We start from the raw sequence: 20,072 nt of genomic DNA, 5'->3' as shown, positions 1-20,072 counted from the left end.
TTCTTGATCTTAGCAGTTAATAATTCACCCATCAAAATAAATTGTGGTCAGCCCAAAATCATGTTTATGCTCACTTCAGGAGAAATCGTATTTTTATCTATTTTGTGTAGTTGTTTTACATTTTTCCTTTTTAAAAAATGTTGCTATCTTTACCTTTGCTCGATTATATAACTTGTTGGATTTTATTATTTGCACTTAGCATTGTTTTTCACCTGCTGTTCTCGACCCTTTTCAAAACCTTGGACCTGTTTTTTGGCTCAAAACTTCGGTTGAAAACCATTGGCCTAAATCATTCAGTATTTCACTCAGCAGAGGACGTTTCTCACGTCCTTATTTTTATGGTCTAGAGCTGATTCACCCAGATCAGTCATTAACTTTATTTACATTGCAGACGCACAAGATAAGGAAATTCCCTCCTGTTTTAATCTGTGTAACTCTGTTCTGAATAGGAAATATCTGGTGATAGATTGCAGATGGCAAATGTGATATTTGATGTTCGGTAGATATTATTTACTCAGAATCAATCATGCATTATGACGTCAAACAAAAAAGCATAATAATGCCATTCTAAAAACTAAGAGAAAATACATAGGACTAGATATGTACCTGGGTCTGCCCTGAACACATTGCTTTTATTGGATTTATCCATGCACAACACACCTTAATTGCATATCCTGTGACCGCCATTTTGGAAAGTGTTTTTTTTTTTTTGAAAATTGAACTTCAACACATTTTCTGTTCTTTTGGGCTTCGCACCAGTTTCGAGAGATGTTTCCCAGTTAGCAGACAGCAACACTATTGTCATTTGCAGATTTCAGGGTGTGAGTAGAAGCACTGACAGATCTTTTTCTGTGCAACAGCCTTCCTCTGTCAAAAAACGAGCCCCCAAATCATCAATTCGTATAGCCTTAATTGTCTGCGTCTATGTGTATGTGTGCGAGCACGCTTGTGTTTGTGTGTGTGCGGACGTGTCTTTGTGTGAGCGCAGCTGTTGTCAGGCCATCTTTAGTTAAAAGAGGAAAGAAGAAAAAAACTTGTGGGGCTAGGAAATCCCCTGCAAGTAGACCAACATCCCAGTCACCATCGATGATGTCTGCAATAGCAATAGCATAGTTAAATTCAGAACAAAACATCAAGTGCATGATCATATTGATATTTTCAACTGTGTGTGAACAGTTGCACATGCAAAAGCAAAGACAAAATGAACTCTCCAGGGTGTTACGAGATGCTTAATGTCAGAGGTGGCAAAAGGTTACTATGCAGACAGTCTTAAACAACGTGAAGAGATAACATTGTGCACTTTCTGTTGACTTTGCAAAAGCTGCATGCAAGTTTTTTAGTTAAGAAAATTAAGGTCATTTTATCAGTGCACTTTCCATTGTAATTGTGACTTTTTTTTGTTTGTGGTTTAAAACAACAAAACTGCAATTCTGCTTGTTTTATGAACTTTGTTCTTTGTTGAGATTTATTTATGGGACACTTTCAAAGCAAATGCATGTAAAATGATGGCGTAGGCTATATTAGAATGTAGTAATTCAATATCAGGCATTAAACTACTGCTGATTAATGAAGCTATTTTACAATAATTTGATCAAATAATCCTTCACTCTTGTTTTACAACTTACTTTTTAAACAGTCAAAATATGCTGTGTTACTATTAAATATATGTGTTGTCTGGTAACTTTTAGCTAAGCAGTCTAAAGTTGGACGCATACCAGGCCCCACTTTTGAGCTGAAAATATCAGGCCATTTCACTATGTGGGAATTCCCCCTTCTGTTTAAAAACACAGCAAACGCTTCCCCCATTGCCACTAGTTTCCTTAAAAAACGCCTCTCGGACACAAGTATAATGTGTAGGTGAGTAATTGAACCATTTTTTCATTGAGCATTTTCTAGCATTAATAGAAAAAAAATGCTGTATCTTAGTTTTTTTAAACTTGGATAATAGAATGGGAAATTATACCAGTAAATCTGTACATTTGCATTTCCATAAAAGCTCTGATGAAAGGGTATTTATTTTTGATGATGTAAAAGTACATTTCAATAGAAAATGTAGGCTATTAAAAGTCACCTATATACAGTATATATGTATTATTTACTAAAAGGTAATAAGGTAATACTTTTTTAATTCATTGTTTTTCAAACTGTCCTTGGTTTTATTTAATTTCAGTGATATTTAATGTGGACTCTCTTTTACTGCACATGCTGCTGTACATTGCAAAGCTTTAAAGTTGAGTGATTGCTGACCACCAATGCTTTAAATAAATCATATTACAAGTTTTCATTTATTTATTTTAAAACGTTACCACTAGACTTCTCAATAAACATTCAGATTGCACGCATATGTGGCAAAACTATGTGTGTGATTTTAATCTTAAATACCACAGTGGTAAATTTCCACAAGATGTCACCATTTATTTTCAGTGCAGGGTGAGATTTACAAATATGTTAATCTTTCTGATTTATGGTGATGGCTAAAAAAATGAGTGATATAAAAGTTCCTCCTAAAATATTATTGTTCTATGGTTTTGATGGGAACTGAATATTCATACTTGGATTACGGGACAAAAAAGTGAAATCTGATAAATCTGGAAATCCCTTTGTTCTGACGTTAACCTCAATGGTCAAAAAAAAAAAAAAAAAAAAAATGCTGAAAATTACAAACCCTGAAAATTATTTAAATTAGCTGGACATAACCCTCTCTTCATAATGGAGTAAAATGTACATTTCTCATAAATTACAACTCCTGACAGTTTTTTTTTTCCTGTCAAAATACTATTTTAAGAACTGTGGAATATTTTTGACAATAAAATTCCTGAAAGCTTATGCCAAGCACTTTTCAAATTGCACCCCTCATCATGACTGTATTTTTTCGAAGCTATTTTCCAATGCATATTTAAATACTCGGTATCATACTGAGTTATTAAAAGGAAAGTTCACCCCAAAATGGAAATTCTGTCATTATTTACTCACCCTCAATTTTTCCAAACCTGTATGAATTTCTTTCTTCTGCTGAACACAAAATAAGATATTTTGAAAAATATGGGTAACCAAACTGTTGATGGACCCCATTGACTTCCATAGTATGGAGGAAAAAAATACTATGGAAGTCAATGGGGCCCATCAACTGTTTGGTTACTGACATTCTTCAAAATATCTTCTGTTGTGTTCAACAGAAGAAAATAATTCATACAGGTTTGAAACAACTTGAGTGTGAGTAAATGATGAAAGAATTTTCATTTTTGAGTGAACTATCCCTTTGACTTGGACATGCCCACCTTATTGTAATGTTTATGTTAAGCATTCTGAAAGTATTTATAAAGGACAAACAAAACAGTCATTTGCTTATAATGTTTAAACTTCCAGAATTGGCCAATAATGACAACTCTTATGTTACCCAATTCAACGTCTCATTATCTGTTTCCTTGTGAATTTCTTGTAGGCCTACTAGTAAACACAGCATTTTATTTTGAACACTCAAATTTAAGAAATAAAATAAGTTGAATAAGTTTTTCTTTTTGATTAACTCTATAGGCTAATGGTGTTGAACAGCTGAAACAGCCATTTTAGTTCCCTGCAGTACTGATTAAAGTTTCCAAGAAAACTTACACCCGTATGATAAGTATGGCAGACACCTGATTAACTATTAGATTGTTTAACCTAACCTGAACACATACATTTACACGTGCAGCCTGTATGCTTCTGCTATATGTGGGTCAGAAATAATGCACCCGGGGTACAAAGATCATGATGCATATTATTTATAACTACTTGTTTTGTCAATGAAAATGAAAAGTGATTTTGTGTTATTGTGCATTTTCCTAACTTCAGCTTGATCCAGGTGGATTGATAAGTAGGCCTATACTGCAAAGCGCTCTGACTAAAAGCATCTAGTAAGCTACTCTTTTATTTTATTTTTTACTAAATATAAATTTGTTGTCTATACTTTACCCACATTTGTAAATCACAGAGACACTAATAGACCTATAAAACATTTTGGTAGGGTAGGGTTTATGTTGACCACGAATGTTTACATGACATTAGGCAGGATAAATAGTGAAAACACGGTATCCAATCATACTATGTGAAAATGAGTCGGTTTTCTATAGTAATCTATATGGGCTCAGACATCAAAATAACCCAGTACAGCCACCAAATCAATAGCCTATTAAACACATTTTCAAATGTGTCAAACTAACGACGTTCGTGAATGAATCATTCTTTTGTTTCGGATCTTTTCCATGAATCAGTTGAATCGGTTCACAACAATGGGTCTGAACAATTCTTTGACCAATTGCACTGAATCGATCCCAGCGGTTCGTAATGAGAATCGATTCGTAATGATCCGCGAACAGAGTGAGTTGGAGTGTCCCGAAGATTTGACTAATTTTGGAGATGTTAGTGGGCTGGAAATATGCTTATGGCGTGATTATGATAGATTTATTAACACACATACTGAAAATATATCTTACTAAAGAGGCTAGCATTTTATTACAATACAATAAACATCCTTATCACTAAAACTAGAAAAAATAGGCCAAAATATGTATTATTTGAACGTTATGGAGCATGAAAAAATGGTGAAAGAGTTGCTGTATTGTGCTTTATCAAATGAACAGTTCGAAAGAACCGAATCGCGGAAATGAGTCGGACTTCCCATCACTAGAGTGAACGCGGCTCTGTTTACATCTGCGGAATTTCCCGGCTCCGCTCGCGCCGCGAACCACTTCCGCAAACCTCCGGCCGATCAAAGACGCATCTCCGTCAAGGTACAGAAAGAGCTCTTCTTTTCATTGAAAACAAAAAACTAACGGTAAAATACAGCTTATTATAATCGTTATCGTGCGACCGCTATGTTTCATTCTGTCCTAGGACATTATCGAGCGTATTTAGGTGCTGTTTGTGGTTTTAGAGAGAGCTAGCGTGAAAGCTTTTGTCTGCTAGCGTGGTAAACACATCACCTGCTGTTAGCAGGGTGCTAAGCTAATAGCATCATGTTTTTGTTTTTATAGTGAGTCATTTATTTAGGCTTCAAAATACGTTGGCTTTGACCTTGTGTGGGTAACGTTAGGGGGTTTCGGCTCATGCTTGATAAAAGCTAAAGCTTTCCGTACTCTATCTCTTTCAAGTCGTATTGTTAAGAGCTTGGAGGGGATTAGAAATAAACATGATCCTCTAGATGAGGTTTCCTCTTATCTAAGAGCGCCTCTCATTCAGCGATGATGTTGACACTACCAGATCTGTTTAAACAGGTCTTATCATGGAAAGGAAAGTGAAAGGGTTTAGCTTTTAAGTCTAGTTTGTTGGATTTGCTGTTTCTGTGAAGGTAGGTGGCTGTGTTTTTGGTGTCCAAGAGGATTATCTTATTAGGATTTCTGAGATATGTCTGGTGGCTCATGATTATTAATTAGTTTGGCTGCTAGTTTGATGCGTCACTTATGTAAAAGTCATTTGCATTGGTTGTAACGTTAAGTTAGTTTGGATCCATGCTGGTCTTTATTGTTTGTCTATTAACTGTTTTCGAAAATCTTTCTGACTGCTGTGACACATTTTAGTTATGATATCAAAGATAGATGTACATACATTCAAATCATTATGTCTTGAAATAGCCAAAGAGAAATCCCCAATATGCCATTATTCAAATGCCACTCTTTGAATTGCAAATTAACAATATTTACGCACTTTCATGCCGTCATTTCATGTTGCATTAGTAATCCGAAAGTTTTGTTTAATTTGTCTGTACAGTACACACACAAATGAATGTCCATCTGATTTCTTTGTTTTAGTACAGGGGAACATGTTTGGTAAGTGACTGGGTGACAGATGGAGGGAAAAGGCCCGTATCGCATCTATGATCCCGGTGGGAGCGATTGCCAGGTCAAAGACGAGGCCAGCAGCCTCAGCTACAGACAGCTGCTAGAGGAAAACACCGTTTTGAGGGAGAGAATGAAAGGTCTGAAGAGTTTAGGTGAGGGATCTGAAACTGCCACCCATTTTTAATGCTTTTGAGAATCAAGAACCTGATTGATCAGGCTAGTATGGTTAATATAAGCCACCTGGGAAGATTTTATAATAATCACCTTATCATTTTCAATTTCAACATCTGTCAATGACTAAGCTGAACACTTGAGGTTACATATAGTTAAATGCCTTACACGTTGCTCATTCAGGACGTCTGAGTCATCAAACCCTTGTAATAAATCACCGGTATTTTGTGTTGCTATTTTGGGCTTATCGCTCTATTGGGGCAAGAACAGAAAAATGAAGTGATTCTAGTTTTTCAACTTTTAGAAGCTGTCAATGTGCCATTTGATGTGCTATTTTGTCAGGAGCAGCCATGCTTTCACTCTGTGCTCATGGCACATAACTCATTGTTTGTTTTTCTCGTGACTGAAAGGAGACCTGTTAGAGGAGTCTCAGACAGAGGCAGCAAAACTTCGGAAGAGGGTGGAGGAGTTGGTGAGGGACAATGAAGTGCTGAAGTCATCTACGACCAGCTTTGCCTCCAGTCTATGCATGGGTGCCCCTGTTCAGACAGACAAACAAGGTACAGTGCTGTCATTATTCTGATGGCGTGAGGTCGGTGAAGGGTTCGACGCCTGAGACACCAGTTTTTAAACCAGATCTTTTGTGATTTTGGCTCCCTTTAGGTCATGGAAAACTTCGCAGTCATCCTACAGCAGAAAGACAAGAATCTCGGGATTGTTTAACTGGAAATAATTTACAACCAGAGGCAACTGTAAGCACTTCTACTGAATCGCTTCTTATAACAAGTTATAAAATACAAATTAGTGATGTTATGCAACGTAGTAATGTAACTTCCAGATTTGCGAATTTCTGTCTATTTGAATCCCATGTGAGCAGTAAAATATCCTTTGAGTTAATATTGTATAAAGCGTATCACGTCACATGCTATAATGTGTGTCATATTACCAATATAGCTTCGATGTTTAGAAACATTATACTATTATTCACGCGTAATGGTGTGAGAATCTTATAATGGGAATAAACAATCGCATAATGTAGATTTGATGTTGAAAAATGAGCTTTATTGTCAAGTATGTTTGGAAGCACAAGGAATTTGTTTTGGTGACTGAAGAAGCTTCCAGTAAACAGAGACAAAATTGAAACGTGAATAAGATACAGATTTATATAGATATATACATTGTGTGTATATATATAAATAAACAAAATTACAAATACTATATCCACTTGTTGCCTAATATTTACGAAATGCGAGCCTACAATGGGAATATAACTTTCAGTTTTGTGATTTGCTGGCTATTTTGGTCCAACTTGAACAGCAAAATATCCCTTGTGACTATAGCAACGCATGTGTTACAATGCGTTATATTCCCTTCAAAGCTGTTACATGTGAATATATTATATTGTTTCACATCATGTTGTGAAAAGCTAATGGGAATGTAACTTGCAGTTTTGTCAATTGCTCATCATTTTCTTCCTTTGGGAACGGTAAAATATTCTTAAATTGATATTGTGTGTAACCGTCGGAACTTGTGTTGTAACACTGTAATTTCATGTGTTTACAGGAAAGTTCATCGGAGTTTGAGGTGGTGAATATGGAAGAGAAGATGCTCTCTGAAACCCAGACGGTGAGTTTTAGGGATGTTAGGAAATCCTGGGCAGCTGCAGTCACTCAACTGCACGTGTATGAACTTGTGTGTATTTTTCTGGATTATTGCTCTGTTTCAAACATTCTGTATTCTGTCATTCTGTGCTGCGGATGTAAGTCATGTGACAGATTCCAGTCAGTGTAGTTGCTCAGCTGTTTCTCTCTGCCCTTCCTTATCAGAGATTTATTCACTGTAATGAATCAACGTATCTGTATGAAGCTGTTCCTTGGATGACTCAGAGGGAAACTCCAGGATTTAGTTAGTAAGCAGATAGACAAACTCATGCGTGTGTGTCAGTTTATGGAATACCTCTTTAGTTAAAGTTACTAAAAAATTTGTTCGCAAATTTGCACAACTGGAAATATTTGTATAAAGGTATTTAAGGATTTTTTTTTACTTTCAGTTTATGGTTTCACAATGCTCTTCTTGTGTATTGGAGAAAGAAATAGGGTAGATATTGACGGTACAGGGGCCACTTGATGCCCAGTGATTGGTGTTATATGTCAGGGATGTTTTTGAAAAGTTTTTCATGTTTTTTCTAAAGCAGGCTGGAGTGACGCACCTGCCACAGGAGAACATGGAGCTGGCGAGTCAACTCCGACGACTGGAGAGTTCTTTCAGTGTATTTGCTGAGGAGTCTAATCCCAACCAGTTGTTGGCTCACCTGGGCCGCATGGCGGTGGAGTTCCACCACTTATCATCCAAGGTCCAGAAGAACGAACAGAGAACATCTCTCCTACAGGTGAGACGGCAGGGCTCATGACACCTTCTGGGCCTCTGTTTTGGCTGTTATGTGAATTAATTAAAGGTTGATTTTCTGAGTATTTAATTCGCTTTTATCTCTAGACGCTCTGCGAACAGCTAAGACAGGAAAACAACGAGCTTAGGAAAAAAATGGAGGAGGATCTCCAGTACCGTAACCGTGATTTGGAACAGCTCAGGTAATTTAGTTCACATTTAAGTTTATTTTCAGAAAGTCGTTCATTCATTTAATCATGGAACAAAAAAAAAAGCCCATTGTGAATCTGTGAGAAGGACTGGTGTGAGTAAGTTGTGAGAATATCACAGCGGGCCAGTATTTCCTGCTGTGCTGGAACTGAGGGGTCTTTCCATCTGATGCTTGCTCTTAAACTCTGAGTGTATCAAATAGAGAATCATTTTTTCCCCTCATTCATTAGTTTTGATTTTGGTTCTGTATTCTCTGGACAGGCAGGAGAACCTAAAACTGAAGGAGCAGGTCAGCGGAGGAGGCCAGGCAGCACCTATTGAGCAACCAAGCCCAAAAAAGGAGCCAGTGAAGGAGGATGCAGCCAAAACCAAGGTGGAAATGACCATGACTCAGCAGGTGTGCACTTTTTTTTTTCTTCTCCATGAACCTTTTTATCTCAGGTGACATCACCACAGAATTCCTGGTGCTGTTCTAAATTTGTGCCGGGTTTTTTTGGTCATTAATTTCCCTTTCAGACCAGTGATGTCGTGGCCTAGTTGCGTTTTTTGTGTGCCTTTTTCAGTCGGAGTTCTTAGAAAAAATACCCAACATGCACATTGTTCTCCGGATTCTAAATTGAAAGGCTTCTTATTGAGTCAGTTTAGTTTTGGGAATACCACCTCAGCTCTGAATATTGCTCTTCCTCAATGGTCTTTCTGGTTAAGTTCCTCATTTGTGGGCTTTTTTTTCACTATGACTAAATAGTGAAGAACAATACATATGGTCTTTGTGTTATGTTCTGACTCAACCTCAAGACTACTCTCCTGTAGTATGATGGGAAAATTCTGGTGTACTTTGGTCGGTTGTCAGCTAATTGCTGTGATTGATTACGTTATTTTATCAGTCAGTTTTCAGTTTAAAGTCTGCTGGGGATATTTTATGACATTTTAAATGGGAAGACAATTCATACTGAGTTTCAGTTATGCTGAAAAGATATAGGATGGATGCAGATTTGGTAATACATTTTTTTTTTTTTGGTCACACACAGAGCAGGGGATTATACTGTATATTGGTTAAAGTCAAGTCATCTTCATTTATATAGCGCTTTTAACAATGCAGATTGTTCCAAAGCAGCTTTACATTGATAATAGAAAATATTATCAGGTTAAATGATTTTAAATTCCACTTTCCCTTCATTAAATATTAAAATAAATAAAACCTTTAAATATAACAATTCAATTAAGTATTTTTCAGTTCATTAAACTTAAGTTTAAGTTTTTCCAGTAATTATAAAAATAAGAACATTTAAGAGCAGTTTCTGATTTTGATTTTTCTGTTAATAAATTTTCTATTCTATTATCGGTTTTTATTCAAGTTCAAAGCCCTTGTTAATCTTTTTTTTATGTTCATTTTATTGTTGACTTGGTACCTAAGTACCCGTATTTGGCTGCAAATGCATAATTGCAATTTTGTATTGCAAAATTGGTTACATTTCTTTCCCAATAAATTTACAGTCTAGTAAAGCTGTGGAAAAAACACCATCTAAGACTTGCGATCCGGAGGTGTACGAGAAGAAGATCAAGCTTCTGGAGAAACAGAGGAAAGATGTAAGAACTTACTGGAGGTCCCCTGCTTTTTCATGCTGACATTACTACTGTCATAGTTTCCCATTCGTTTAATTCTGACGTGTAAACTCTTGCATTTGACCTTTCTTAGGTACTGGAGGTGAACAAACAGTGGGACATTCAGTGGAATTCTATGAAAGCACAGTTTGAGCAGAAGGTACATGACAACATACACACTAGAAGCGCTCTATAAATATGTTCCAATTGGCCTTGTAACCTTTGTGGCTCATCTAATTGCTGGTAAGCATGACATAAAAATATAAAGAAACATGAATCACTATACTAAGAAACAACATTTGCTTAATTAATCCAACAAGCTGGTGTAGCACATATGAATGGAGGTGGGAGATTGTACCATATGAATCATCACATGAAATTCCTGTTGAAAGTGAAGGGTGCTGACAGGCCATGTTACTGCATTTGGGTGGTGGTGGAAATGCTGCTGGGGCAAAGGAATGGAAAGCTGCTCTGTGTGTGTGTCACAGTGTTGCACACCAGACCACAGGCCCCTCCTGTCACACCTTTGGCAGAATTTCCCTCACCTCGGCCGTACCCACTGTCTTCCTGTTGTGGCTCGCCATAGGGGCTGGCCAAGGTTGCAAAGCCGCGTGATCTCACAACTCAGAGATAGTGACGCCTGTTGCATCTCCGCATCTGCTCGGCCTGATAGAAGAGAAAAAAAAGAATAAAAAAACAAACCGGGGCTGTTTCTCTACACACATCCTCTGTCGTCATGGGGGGATTGTGTTAAAATTCAGAGCAGTGGAACAAAAACAACCTTTTGTTTCTTCCTTTTTTGTTTTGTTCTTGATGCTTTGTTTTTCATTATAAAATAGATTACAATCCCTTATTAAACTTTTGATAAAGATACACAAACATTTTTGGCCAGATTAATGCAGCTCTGTAACTGATGGATCTTGGTTTTGTGTTACAGATGTATCCAATGCCAAAAAAACTGATGAGTCTTTAATGACTTTTCTCTCCTTCCTAGATCACAGACCTACGGCAGCGGCTTGCCGACTCCCAGAAGGCAGTGCTTGAGCTCGAAGCAGAACGTGAACAGAGACAAAGAGATTATGATAAAAAACTCCTCCTCGCAAAGTCTAAGATTGACAATGTGCAGGTACACCTTACTCTCAACCGCAGACGGCACACCCACAGACAATCAGAACATATTACTTTTAGGTGCAGAGAAATACTGATTTGAAAGTCCAAAAGTTTTCCTCTATCTATTTAGTGTTTTCTGGCTAATTTGAATATAACATTTTTATGCCAGTCTATTATTGTAGTTTCATTCATTTCAGATAAACCCGCTACTTAAGGGCTTGAAATACAAAACAGCTTTACATGTTTGTCAGACAGTCTCTTCCTGTGTAAGTGGGTGGTTTTTTTTTTGTTTTTGTTTTTTATACTTCATGCTGTTAGCAAGAAAAAAAAGACCATTTAATAAACACTTCTTTATGGTCACGTTCACATAGCAAAAGAATATGGTTGTCAGTCCTGTATTTGAGTTCTTAAAGGGATACTCCACTCTAAAATGAATATTCTGTCATCATTTACTCACCAGACACTTTTTGGTACCATTGACTTCCATAGTAGGAAAAAAATATACTATGGAAGTCAATGGTACCAAAAAGTGTCTGGTTACTGACATTCTTCTAAATATCTTCCTTTCTGTTTAGCAGAAGAAAGAAATTCATACAGGTTTGAAAGTAAATGATGACAGAATTTTCATTTTAGAGTGGAGTATCCCTTTAATATGGTAACGTTCACATACAGTACTGTTGTTTACTGGAGAGACAACCGCATTCCGTAATCGAACCCTCACCCGTAAAATTTTAGATCTCAAAACCACATTCTCGGAAAATCCGTGCTGTGTGACAGGAACCGGACTGGACAACTAGTTGTCTGTCATGTCATACAGTGTTAGAGAGCTGCTCTGTGATGCACAAACACGTGTCTGTCTGTCTTCCATGTGGTGCGGGTTTTCATGTGTGATTTCGGTAATTTACAGCAACAGAGATAAAAGCGTTGCGTCATATGAAGGTTTTAGATCCAGTCACTGTTCTCCACTAGACCTGCTCCCATAAGTTTTGAGTTCTTCCGATCTCCACCCAGATATAAAAGCTGCTGTCGGTTAATGAAGATTTGACGGTTGAACTCACTTCTCAATTGAACTCTTGTCATGTCAAATGTTATACGTTTTTATGGATGTTGCCATCTTTTATATTTCTTCTGTATCACTGTTGCTAATGTTTCTGATAAGAGAAAACATGCTTGACTCCTGTTGCATGTTCATACAGAAAGTATTCGAGATGCTACTGTAAGTTTCTGTTTGAACGGGACATTTTGAGACTCAGACCTGCAAGTAAATGCGGTTGTCAATCCCAAAATTGCCTAATTTTTTATTTTTTTTTAATACTTTTTTTTCTTTTCGGAACATTTTGCTGGTATTTCTACCCCTGTGGAGCTCAATGAGACTCTGGAGGCTTCAAGTAGTCATTCAGTGCTTTCAGTTTTCTGTTGGGAAGCACCAGTCATTCCCTCTAACCGGGCATATGACATTCTTAGAACACAGTGATAGTTTCCCTTCAGTCCCACAGGGGACAGTCAAGCAAGCGACATATAAACTGCCTTATAGTTTTATTGAGTCTCATAGACCATGTCATGTGATGACTGGTTTCATTTTCACATCCACGGCCCACTTATCTATGCATCTCAATGGTCTCATGGTTTTTAGTTTATTTATGAGTTATGGACAGCATTACATAGGTTTTGTCAGCATTACTCGCCCCCACAGCAGACCACAGATGTTCCATAGGTGAGGCCTTGAGGCAGAACCACAGGTCATATTTTGTGTCCGATACCATTGTGTCTCAGACAGTAGTCAGAATTTTTCAAAAATTGCGGAGAATGCAGTTTTTTATATTAGGCGCTTTAAAGGTCATAGTTTCATGTGGGCTGACTGTCGTGTCAGGTGCTTTGACAGATTGCTTGTGCTGTTAAATACGATTAAGATAACTTTTTTTGAGTAATCAATGACATTTATTGATTCAGGTATTAAATTAGTCACTGGCTGCAGACCTACTGTAAATGTGACATTTATAGTAAAATGCTTTAAAGACAATCCCTCTTTTCACTGTCAGTCAATAATACACTACACACAACTGTATAAAGTATAGATGTATAACCAAGTGACTGTTTTGCTCTGGTGGCTAACCAGTGTATTTCTGTATGTTGTAATAGGGTGAGAAGGAGTGCCTCACCTCAGAGACATGTGAGTTGAAACAAAAGGTGCGTTACTTGCAGGACCAGTTGTTGCCACTTACTAAACAAAGAGAATACCAGGAGAAAGAGATCCAACGGCTCAACAGGGTCAGTCACAAAACACACATGCACTACACTTCCTAACTATCTAAATGGGAATTTGCCATTTGACTTATTGTTCTTAAGTTAAGCAGACACTAATCCAACCCCCTTAAAAAAAGTTTTAAATGGAGTTTTTTTTGTATATTTATTTGATAAGGGATATCCCGATCAAGTTTTTTGTGACCCCGATCTGATCAGAGTCATTTAAAATTGAGTATCTTCTGATACTGAGTCCCGATCGGATAATTGTATTTCCTGAGTGCTTGGTGCTCACTTAAAGTGCATATTAAAGTTATTAAGATCAATCCAATTTACACAGGGACATACAGAGAGTTTCTCAGGGACAGGGGCTCAAAATGTAAAAAAGGGGCATCTATCACCAGAGAGTAATTTTAATATAACAATGACTGCAGTGCAGTCCAAAAGTTTGGAATCGGTAAGATTTTTTAATGTTTTTAAAAACAAGTCTCTTATGCTCATCCAGGCTGCATTTATTTAATCAAAAATACAGTAAAAACTGTAATATTGAGAAATATTATTACAATTTTAAATAATTGTTTTCTGTTTGAATATAATTCAGAAATTAATACTTTTATTCAGCAAGGGTGCAAAGCAGAATTTTCAGCATCATTACTCCAGTCTTCAGTGACACATAATCCTTCAGGAATGATTCTAATATGCTGATTTATGCTCAAGATACATTTCTTATTATTATCAATGTTGAAAACGGCTGTACTGCTTAATATATTTGCTTAATATTGTTTTAAAAGCAAACATCAGTTCTGATTGTGATTTTTTTATTTATTTATTTATTTATTTTTTACAGGCATTAGAGGAAGCTTTGAACCTCCACTCTCCCGCTTCCACCCAACCAGGCATGAACCTGGGAGAAGGTGTGGCCAACCTGAGACAGCAGGAGCTGCACACACAGATAGCTGTTTTGAAGGAGCAGGTACAAACACATGGAGACTTCATTTGGATACTTGTTGTCTGATGTTAATTGAACAAGTGGAGACTTCATGCACTGGGAATGACCTGGGACCAGTTTTCAATTTGGGACCAGACTAAATTTATCATCAAATCAAATGCATTAAAAATAATATATTTTGTGTGTCTGATATGACATGGTGCCTTGCTGTGGTCAGATGAGCTCAAATAGTGAATGCGCTCCTTGGGGACACTCGAAGGGATACTTCACCGATTAGCATTAAGCTTTGTATCAGTAGAAACCCGGTAGTATTTTCGAATGACCGTGCTTCCGAGAGATTTCTGTATTGTGTGTCTGGAAAAAACCCTCCGCTGACGCAAAATTCATCGTTTTGCATCATCGGAGGCTTTTTTGGCCAGAGGCGAGAGACTACAGCCAGTAGTAGGAGCTTGTTCCGCATGTTTTCAACCCGCCCATAGGGGGATCTCACGATAAAACGGCGTCTTTTCAGTTTCGAGTCAACTAGTAGCCTAGTCTTATAATTTCTTCCGATACTGCCCTCTGTAACCGGTAGGCGTGGCTTGGGAGTGGCCTGGTAGGGCAGCGAGGCAAGTGCATTGGAGTTGTTGTCTTTCATCCACATGAGCCAAAAATACATTTTCTGGCTTTTCTCAGTCTAGAAGGCGTTAAATAATATTACATTTCTACTACATAAATGACCCAATCTAAATACACATTCAGCTTTCCAGCGGTGAAATATCCCTTCAAGTTTTCTCATTTTGTCAGAGGTTCTCTAGGAGTTGATGTTTCACTCATTGAAACTTTACGTGAATTGATTTCGAGTCTTTGTACCTCATTTATCAAACACGCTTTGAATGTCAAGGTTCCATGGTGAGTCATACAGTTTGCTTGAGGTTTGATAACAGACAGCCGTACAGTCTGCTGAAATGTACCAATGGCTGCAGAGAACTTGATCTCCATTTTTATCACATGCGTTTTTCTCAGGTGAAAATCTTTGAAGAGGACTTCCGGAAGGAGAGGAGTGATCGAGAGAGGATGAACGAAGAGAAAGAAGATCTGAGGCGGCAGGTGGAAAGGCTGCAGGGTCAAATGACCAATCTGACAAATCAGGTCAGAAGCCACACAGACCCTGCATGGAATGTCAGCTCTAACAAATGAAATGACTTCAGAAAAATGTCCAATTAGTTAATAATGAGACATGAAAGAATCTTATGAGTCCTGAATTCAGTGTCTCTGGTTCACAGCTTCATCAAGCACAGAATGAGTGTCAGAGAGAGCGTGCTGAGAGGTGTAAACTGGAGAGACTACAGATGCAACATAAGCAGGTAACTCAAATGTACCACATTAGCACCACCTTGTGGTAGAAACTCTAGTAATGCTGTTAATACAGAATACAGATGTGGCATTACAACTGGAACTCATTTAGATTTGGTTTTTCCATGTTTTGGAGGGACAACAAGAAAGGAGGACGTCCGATCCCACTTCTGGCTCTGCCAATGGCCCGATAAGCCCTCCGTACTGTGGCCCGTTTGTACAGGTGGGCCATCAAGGTCTAGAGGGGTGGCCCATACACTTCCCGCCCAGGATGCCCAACATTAGTACAGCACCTGGCAGGGATTTCCAGCCTGTCAACCCCGTAAGTATACAATAGCAATAGCAGTAAAATAGAATGCAACAGTTGGATTCCGGAAGTAAAAACTCCATTCATTTTCTCCATAGGGAGACAGCCTTTACTGTCTATCAGGTTGTTAATAGATAGTATTTGCTTATAATGAATCTGTTAGCCTGCATTATTTCAACTTAGTTTTAAAATAAACATTTTTAACAGTGGAATTCTTGGTGAAAACATTACCCATGATGCTGTACAGAAAATTCCACCAATCGGTCGAAACAAGCAAAACGCACCAAAAGATCCTCTTTAGCTCCGCCTTCTCCCATGAAGCTCCGCAAATTATGTAATTGAGTCAGTATATATATGTATGTATGTACGTACATATGCATGCATATTTGGGATGGGGGGAAAAATCGATTCTTTGATTCCTATTTTTATTATCAAAAAAAAAATGAAATTGCCTGCCTTGCTTTATTACAGAAGACTGCCAGTCATGTGTGTAATGATTGCAGTCAGCTTTATAATAATATTGGGTTGACTAAAATGGAAAAAAACTAAATCAATTTCAAGGTTCACAATTTTTTTCAGTAGGATTTTTTTGTTCAAGACCAGTCAAATAGGAAAAGTAACACAAAACGGTAAACTAGAATCAAATCAATGCAAATATCAAATCGAAATATGATTCATTTAAATGTTATGATTTACCTCGTAGCTGGTTGGTTTGGTTCATGGCTTATATCAAAGACTTTTTTTGAAATCCTTATTGGAGAAATGAATGGAAAAAATACTTCCGGAACCAACGCCACTGAAAAAGTGGGCGGGCACTGTTGCACTCTATTGATACCACAGTCTTACTTAAATATGAATGAAGAAATTAAATAAAATTAAAACAACCTTGACATACATCTTAATTAATTAAGCATTGCTTTTAAGTTTGTTATTCAAGTAAACAATCAGTATCAAAGAACAAATTAAGCATCACTGCAACATTTATTTTTGATCAAGAAGTGTATTTTGGTATTTGTTTAAATTAACTTAATACTGACGTACAAGTTCACTTCACATGCCTATTGTCCATACACTAATGTCATCACTTTTTTTAGTTCGAACTAACTAACTTAGGTTAGTTCGATTAGTGGTGAATTTTTTTTTCTTTCTGCAATTCCTGCTTTTTGCTGATTTTTTTTCTTCCTTCATATCCTGGAACAGACACAAAAGTGTCATTCCAGCACTTTCAAGTAGTTAACCACATGTGGTGTGAAAAAGACATGTGGCTATAATGATCTGTACAAACAGGGTTTTACGAGAGGTACAGTGTGTCTTCAGTGTGCAGAAGTGGAAAGAGATCTCTACGAGTCTTTGTAACGGTAATTCTTCTTTCGTGTGTGTGTGTGTTCAGGGTTTTCCCTGGCAGTCATCTTTCCCACAACCGCGTGGTTCCAGAGGACAAGCAGACACAGCGAGACCCCCTCCAGAAACTGCAGGTATAAATTATTCATCCTGCGTGTCCTTTCTGCCCTCTTACATTCTTTCTGCGTCACCAGGATCCATTTTGTTTTGCCACACAATATCAGTCTGACCCAGTGATATTTCAAGCATTCTGTCTGAATCAGTGAGCTTCCACTGGAGGCAGTTCAAATGATGACGACAGAAGAAACATGAAATGGCAATAGCTTTAAATTTCATAATGATTGTACAAGGCCTATGAAGTTTAGTTTCAGTTTGGGTTTATCCGATATTTCTATCATCTACTACAGACATGACATTTAAAATGATGCAATCTGCTTTCCATTGTGCATGATTTATCTGTGTAAATTATAGATGAAAATGTTTGTTTACCACATATGTCATTCTCCAACTCTGAAACATCTTTCCTTCTAAATTGATATAGCTATGCAATATTTTATATATGCAGTACCAATTTTTTTATATATTAGTTGTATCATAGCCCAACTTTGACACTTTTATCAAATACAGATGTACTCAAGTCATGTCCTACATTATTTCCTGCTGAATATTCTTTTTTTTTTTAACTCTGAAATGTGTTCAAATGTCCTGAAAATGCATTTCATGTGGTCTTTTAACAATATCATGACCAGGTTCAGAAATAAATTTGTTGTTGATTAGGTGTCAGACATAATAGTAGCCTATATTATTCATTTATTTCAGTGAAATTATTAATCTTTAATGCAAGCTACTGCTCAAAAATTTGGGGTCGTTTGGGCTCATTTGTTTGATCAAAAATACAGTTTAAAAACACAATATGGTGAAATATTATTACAAAATAACAGTTTTCTATTTTAATCCTTTTTAAATGTAATTTATTCCTGTGATGCAAAGCTAATTTTCAGCATCATTGCTCCAGTCTTCAGTGTCACATGATCCTTCAGAAATCATTTAAAAATGTTGATTTGCTGCTCTTTTGAAAATTCTGAATGCTGACCCTAAACTTTTGACAAAAGAATATAAGTGGACCGTTTTTATACTTAATACAATTTAATGCTCATAAAGATTACAGAATGCAAATATAGCCAACACTTATTGCTGTTGTGATTCTGGTGACCTTCTGGCGAGTTCAAGTCATTGCTCTTGGCCCTTTCCGATCACGTCCCCCTCTCAACAAGCCAACCCCCCCCCCCCCCCATTTCATTAATATACATTACATTATTTCCATTTCTGACACTGATTATGACCCATCTTGTTATTTTCTGTAAAAAAAAAAAAAAAATGTTTCAATAATGGTCAATAATGTTTTATAAATGTTTTTGTTTTTTTTTTACTGCCAGAAATGGGAGCAACTGGATTTGGGAAAAGGGAGCGTCAGAACATAGATCCCGGAAAGCACTAAACGCATATTCTCTCCTGGAATGGCTCCCGGCTAGTAGCATGATGCAGTTTATTTTCAGTTGGCATGGTGTGAACTATTGTTTTTTTTTTTTTTTTCCTACTGTGTATATATATATATCTACCACTGATGAAAATGTTGTTTATATACTTAAGTTTTATAATCCTGTTTGTGAAACACTGTTCTGGCAAATTTAGAATATATATACATTTATTATTTTACCTTTTTATGATTGTTGAAGTTTAAATTATCTGCTTTATATAATTCTATGCAGGAATTGAAGTCAGTTATTTAATGGATAATATGATTGAACGATATTTTTATAGCAATCTACCTATAGAGTTAAATCTCCACTGCTTAATTGAATAATAACCACCTGAAAACAGTATATTTAGTGATTCCCTGACATATAAGAATGTGTTTTGGTATTGACGCATCTACAAAAATGTAACTCTATAGGTGAATTGTCTTGAAAATGGCTTACAGTTGAATGTGACTGAACTGATTCATGATTCCTTCATTGGCCGTGGTTGGGACGGTCACACACTGTCTGCGCATGTCACCACAGGGTGGCGTTACTCTCTGACTGGTCATCTGTCCCATTGTTTAAGGAAGCCATATACTGTATAACACCTGTTAAACCTTTCCATCTATTAGATTATGTTCTTCACATGGCTTGTTGATCTTTCAGATACTTACGATTGTAATTGAAATGATAATTGATCAAGGAGGGCCTTCATCTGGTCCTAGTAAATGGTCGCCAGAAGTAACAGTAGTTTCGCTTAATATTGTTCATGATTCAGTGTTCAAAAACATTATTCCCGATGTGCAAATGGAAGTGATAAGTTATTTATATCTATTGTTTTGACAGCTGAGTGTGGTTTAATGTCTTAAGTAATGTTGTCTTTAGTGTATTGTTTTGTGTCTCCCTTTACATATTGTAGCTACTGGAAGACTGTAGGATTTGAGTTTGTGTGTTTGTGCATATGCACAATCACAGAAAGTGGGCCTGAATAAATAAGTTAATGCATCACATTAGTCCAGCCCACTTTTCATTGGTCTCGTTCTTGATCAATCACTGGATGTCTGATTTATAATGGGTCCAATGTT

General features: G+C 37.0%; 1 protein-coding gene across 7 annotated transcripts; it reads left to right on the top strand.

Moving 5' to 3' along the window:
- The first annotated feature begins 1,807 nt into the window (after positions 1-1,807).
- tnip1 (TNFAIP3 interacting protein 1) lies at positions 1,808-20,000 on the top strand. 7 transcript variants are annotated; one of them, XM_081382014.1, is made up of 18 exons: positions 1,808-1,857; positions 5,787-5,968; positions 6,398-6,547; positions 6,651-6,739; positions 7,551-7,613; positions 8,182-8,376; positions 8,481-8,575; positions 8,844-8,979; positions 10,077-10,169; positions 10,279-10,344; positions 11,179-11,310; positions 13,434-13,562; positions 14,383-14,508; positions 15,490-15,615; positions 15,750-15,830; positions 15,956-16,141; positions 17,517-17,601; positions 18,904-20,000. In XM_081382014.1, the coding sequence occupies exons 2-18, from the start codon at positions 5,824-5,826 to the stop codon at positions 18,963-18,965; spliced, it is 1,959 nt and encodes a 652-aa protein (XP_081238140.1). In that variant the 5' UTR covers positions 1,808-1,857; positions 5,787-5,823; the 3' UTR covers positions 18,966-20,000. The 7 variants fall into 7 exon arrangements, with proteins under 7 accessions (XP_081238140.1, XP_081238139.1, XP_081238137.1 ...); XM_081382013.1 differs by lacking the exon at positions 1,808-1,857 and adding an exon at positions 3,832-3,893; XM_081382011.1 differs by lacking the exon at positions 1,808-1,857 and adding an exon at positions 4,650-4,769.
- Positions 20,001-20,072: the final 72 nt, after the last annotated feature.

The sequence above is a fragment of the Scardinius erythrophthalmus genome, assembly GCF_964197995.2.
Source record: "Scardinius erythrophthalmus genome assembly, chromosome: 13".
Classification (NCBI taxonomy): Eukaryota; Metazoa; Chordata; class Actinopteri; order Cypriniformes; family Leuciscidae; genus Scardinius; species Scardinius erythrophthalmus.
The sequence above is the reverse complement of the archived record's forward strand: the minus strand, read 5'-3'. Positions and strand labels throughout refer to the sequence as shown.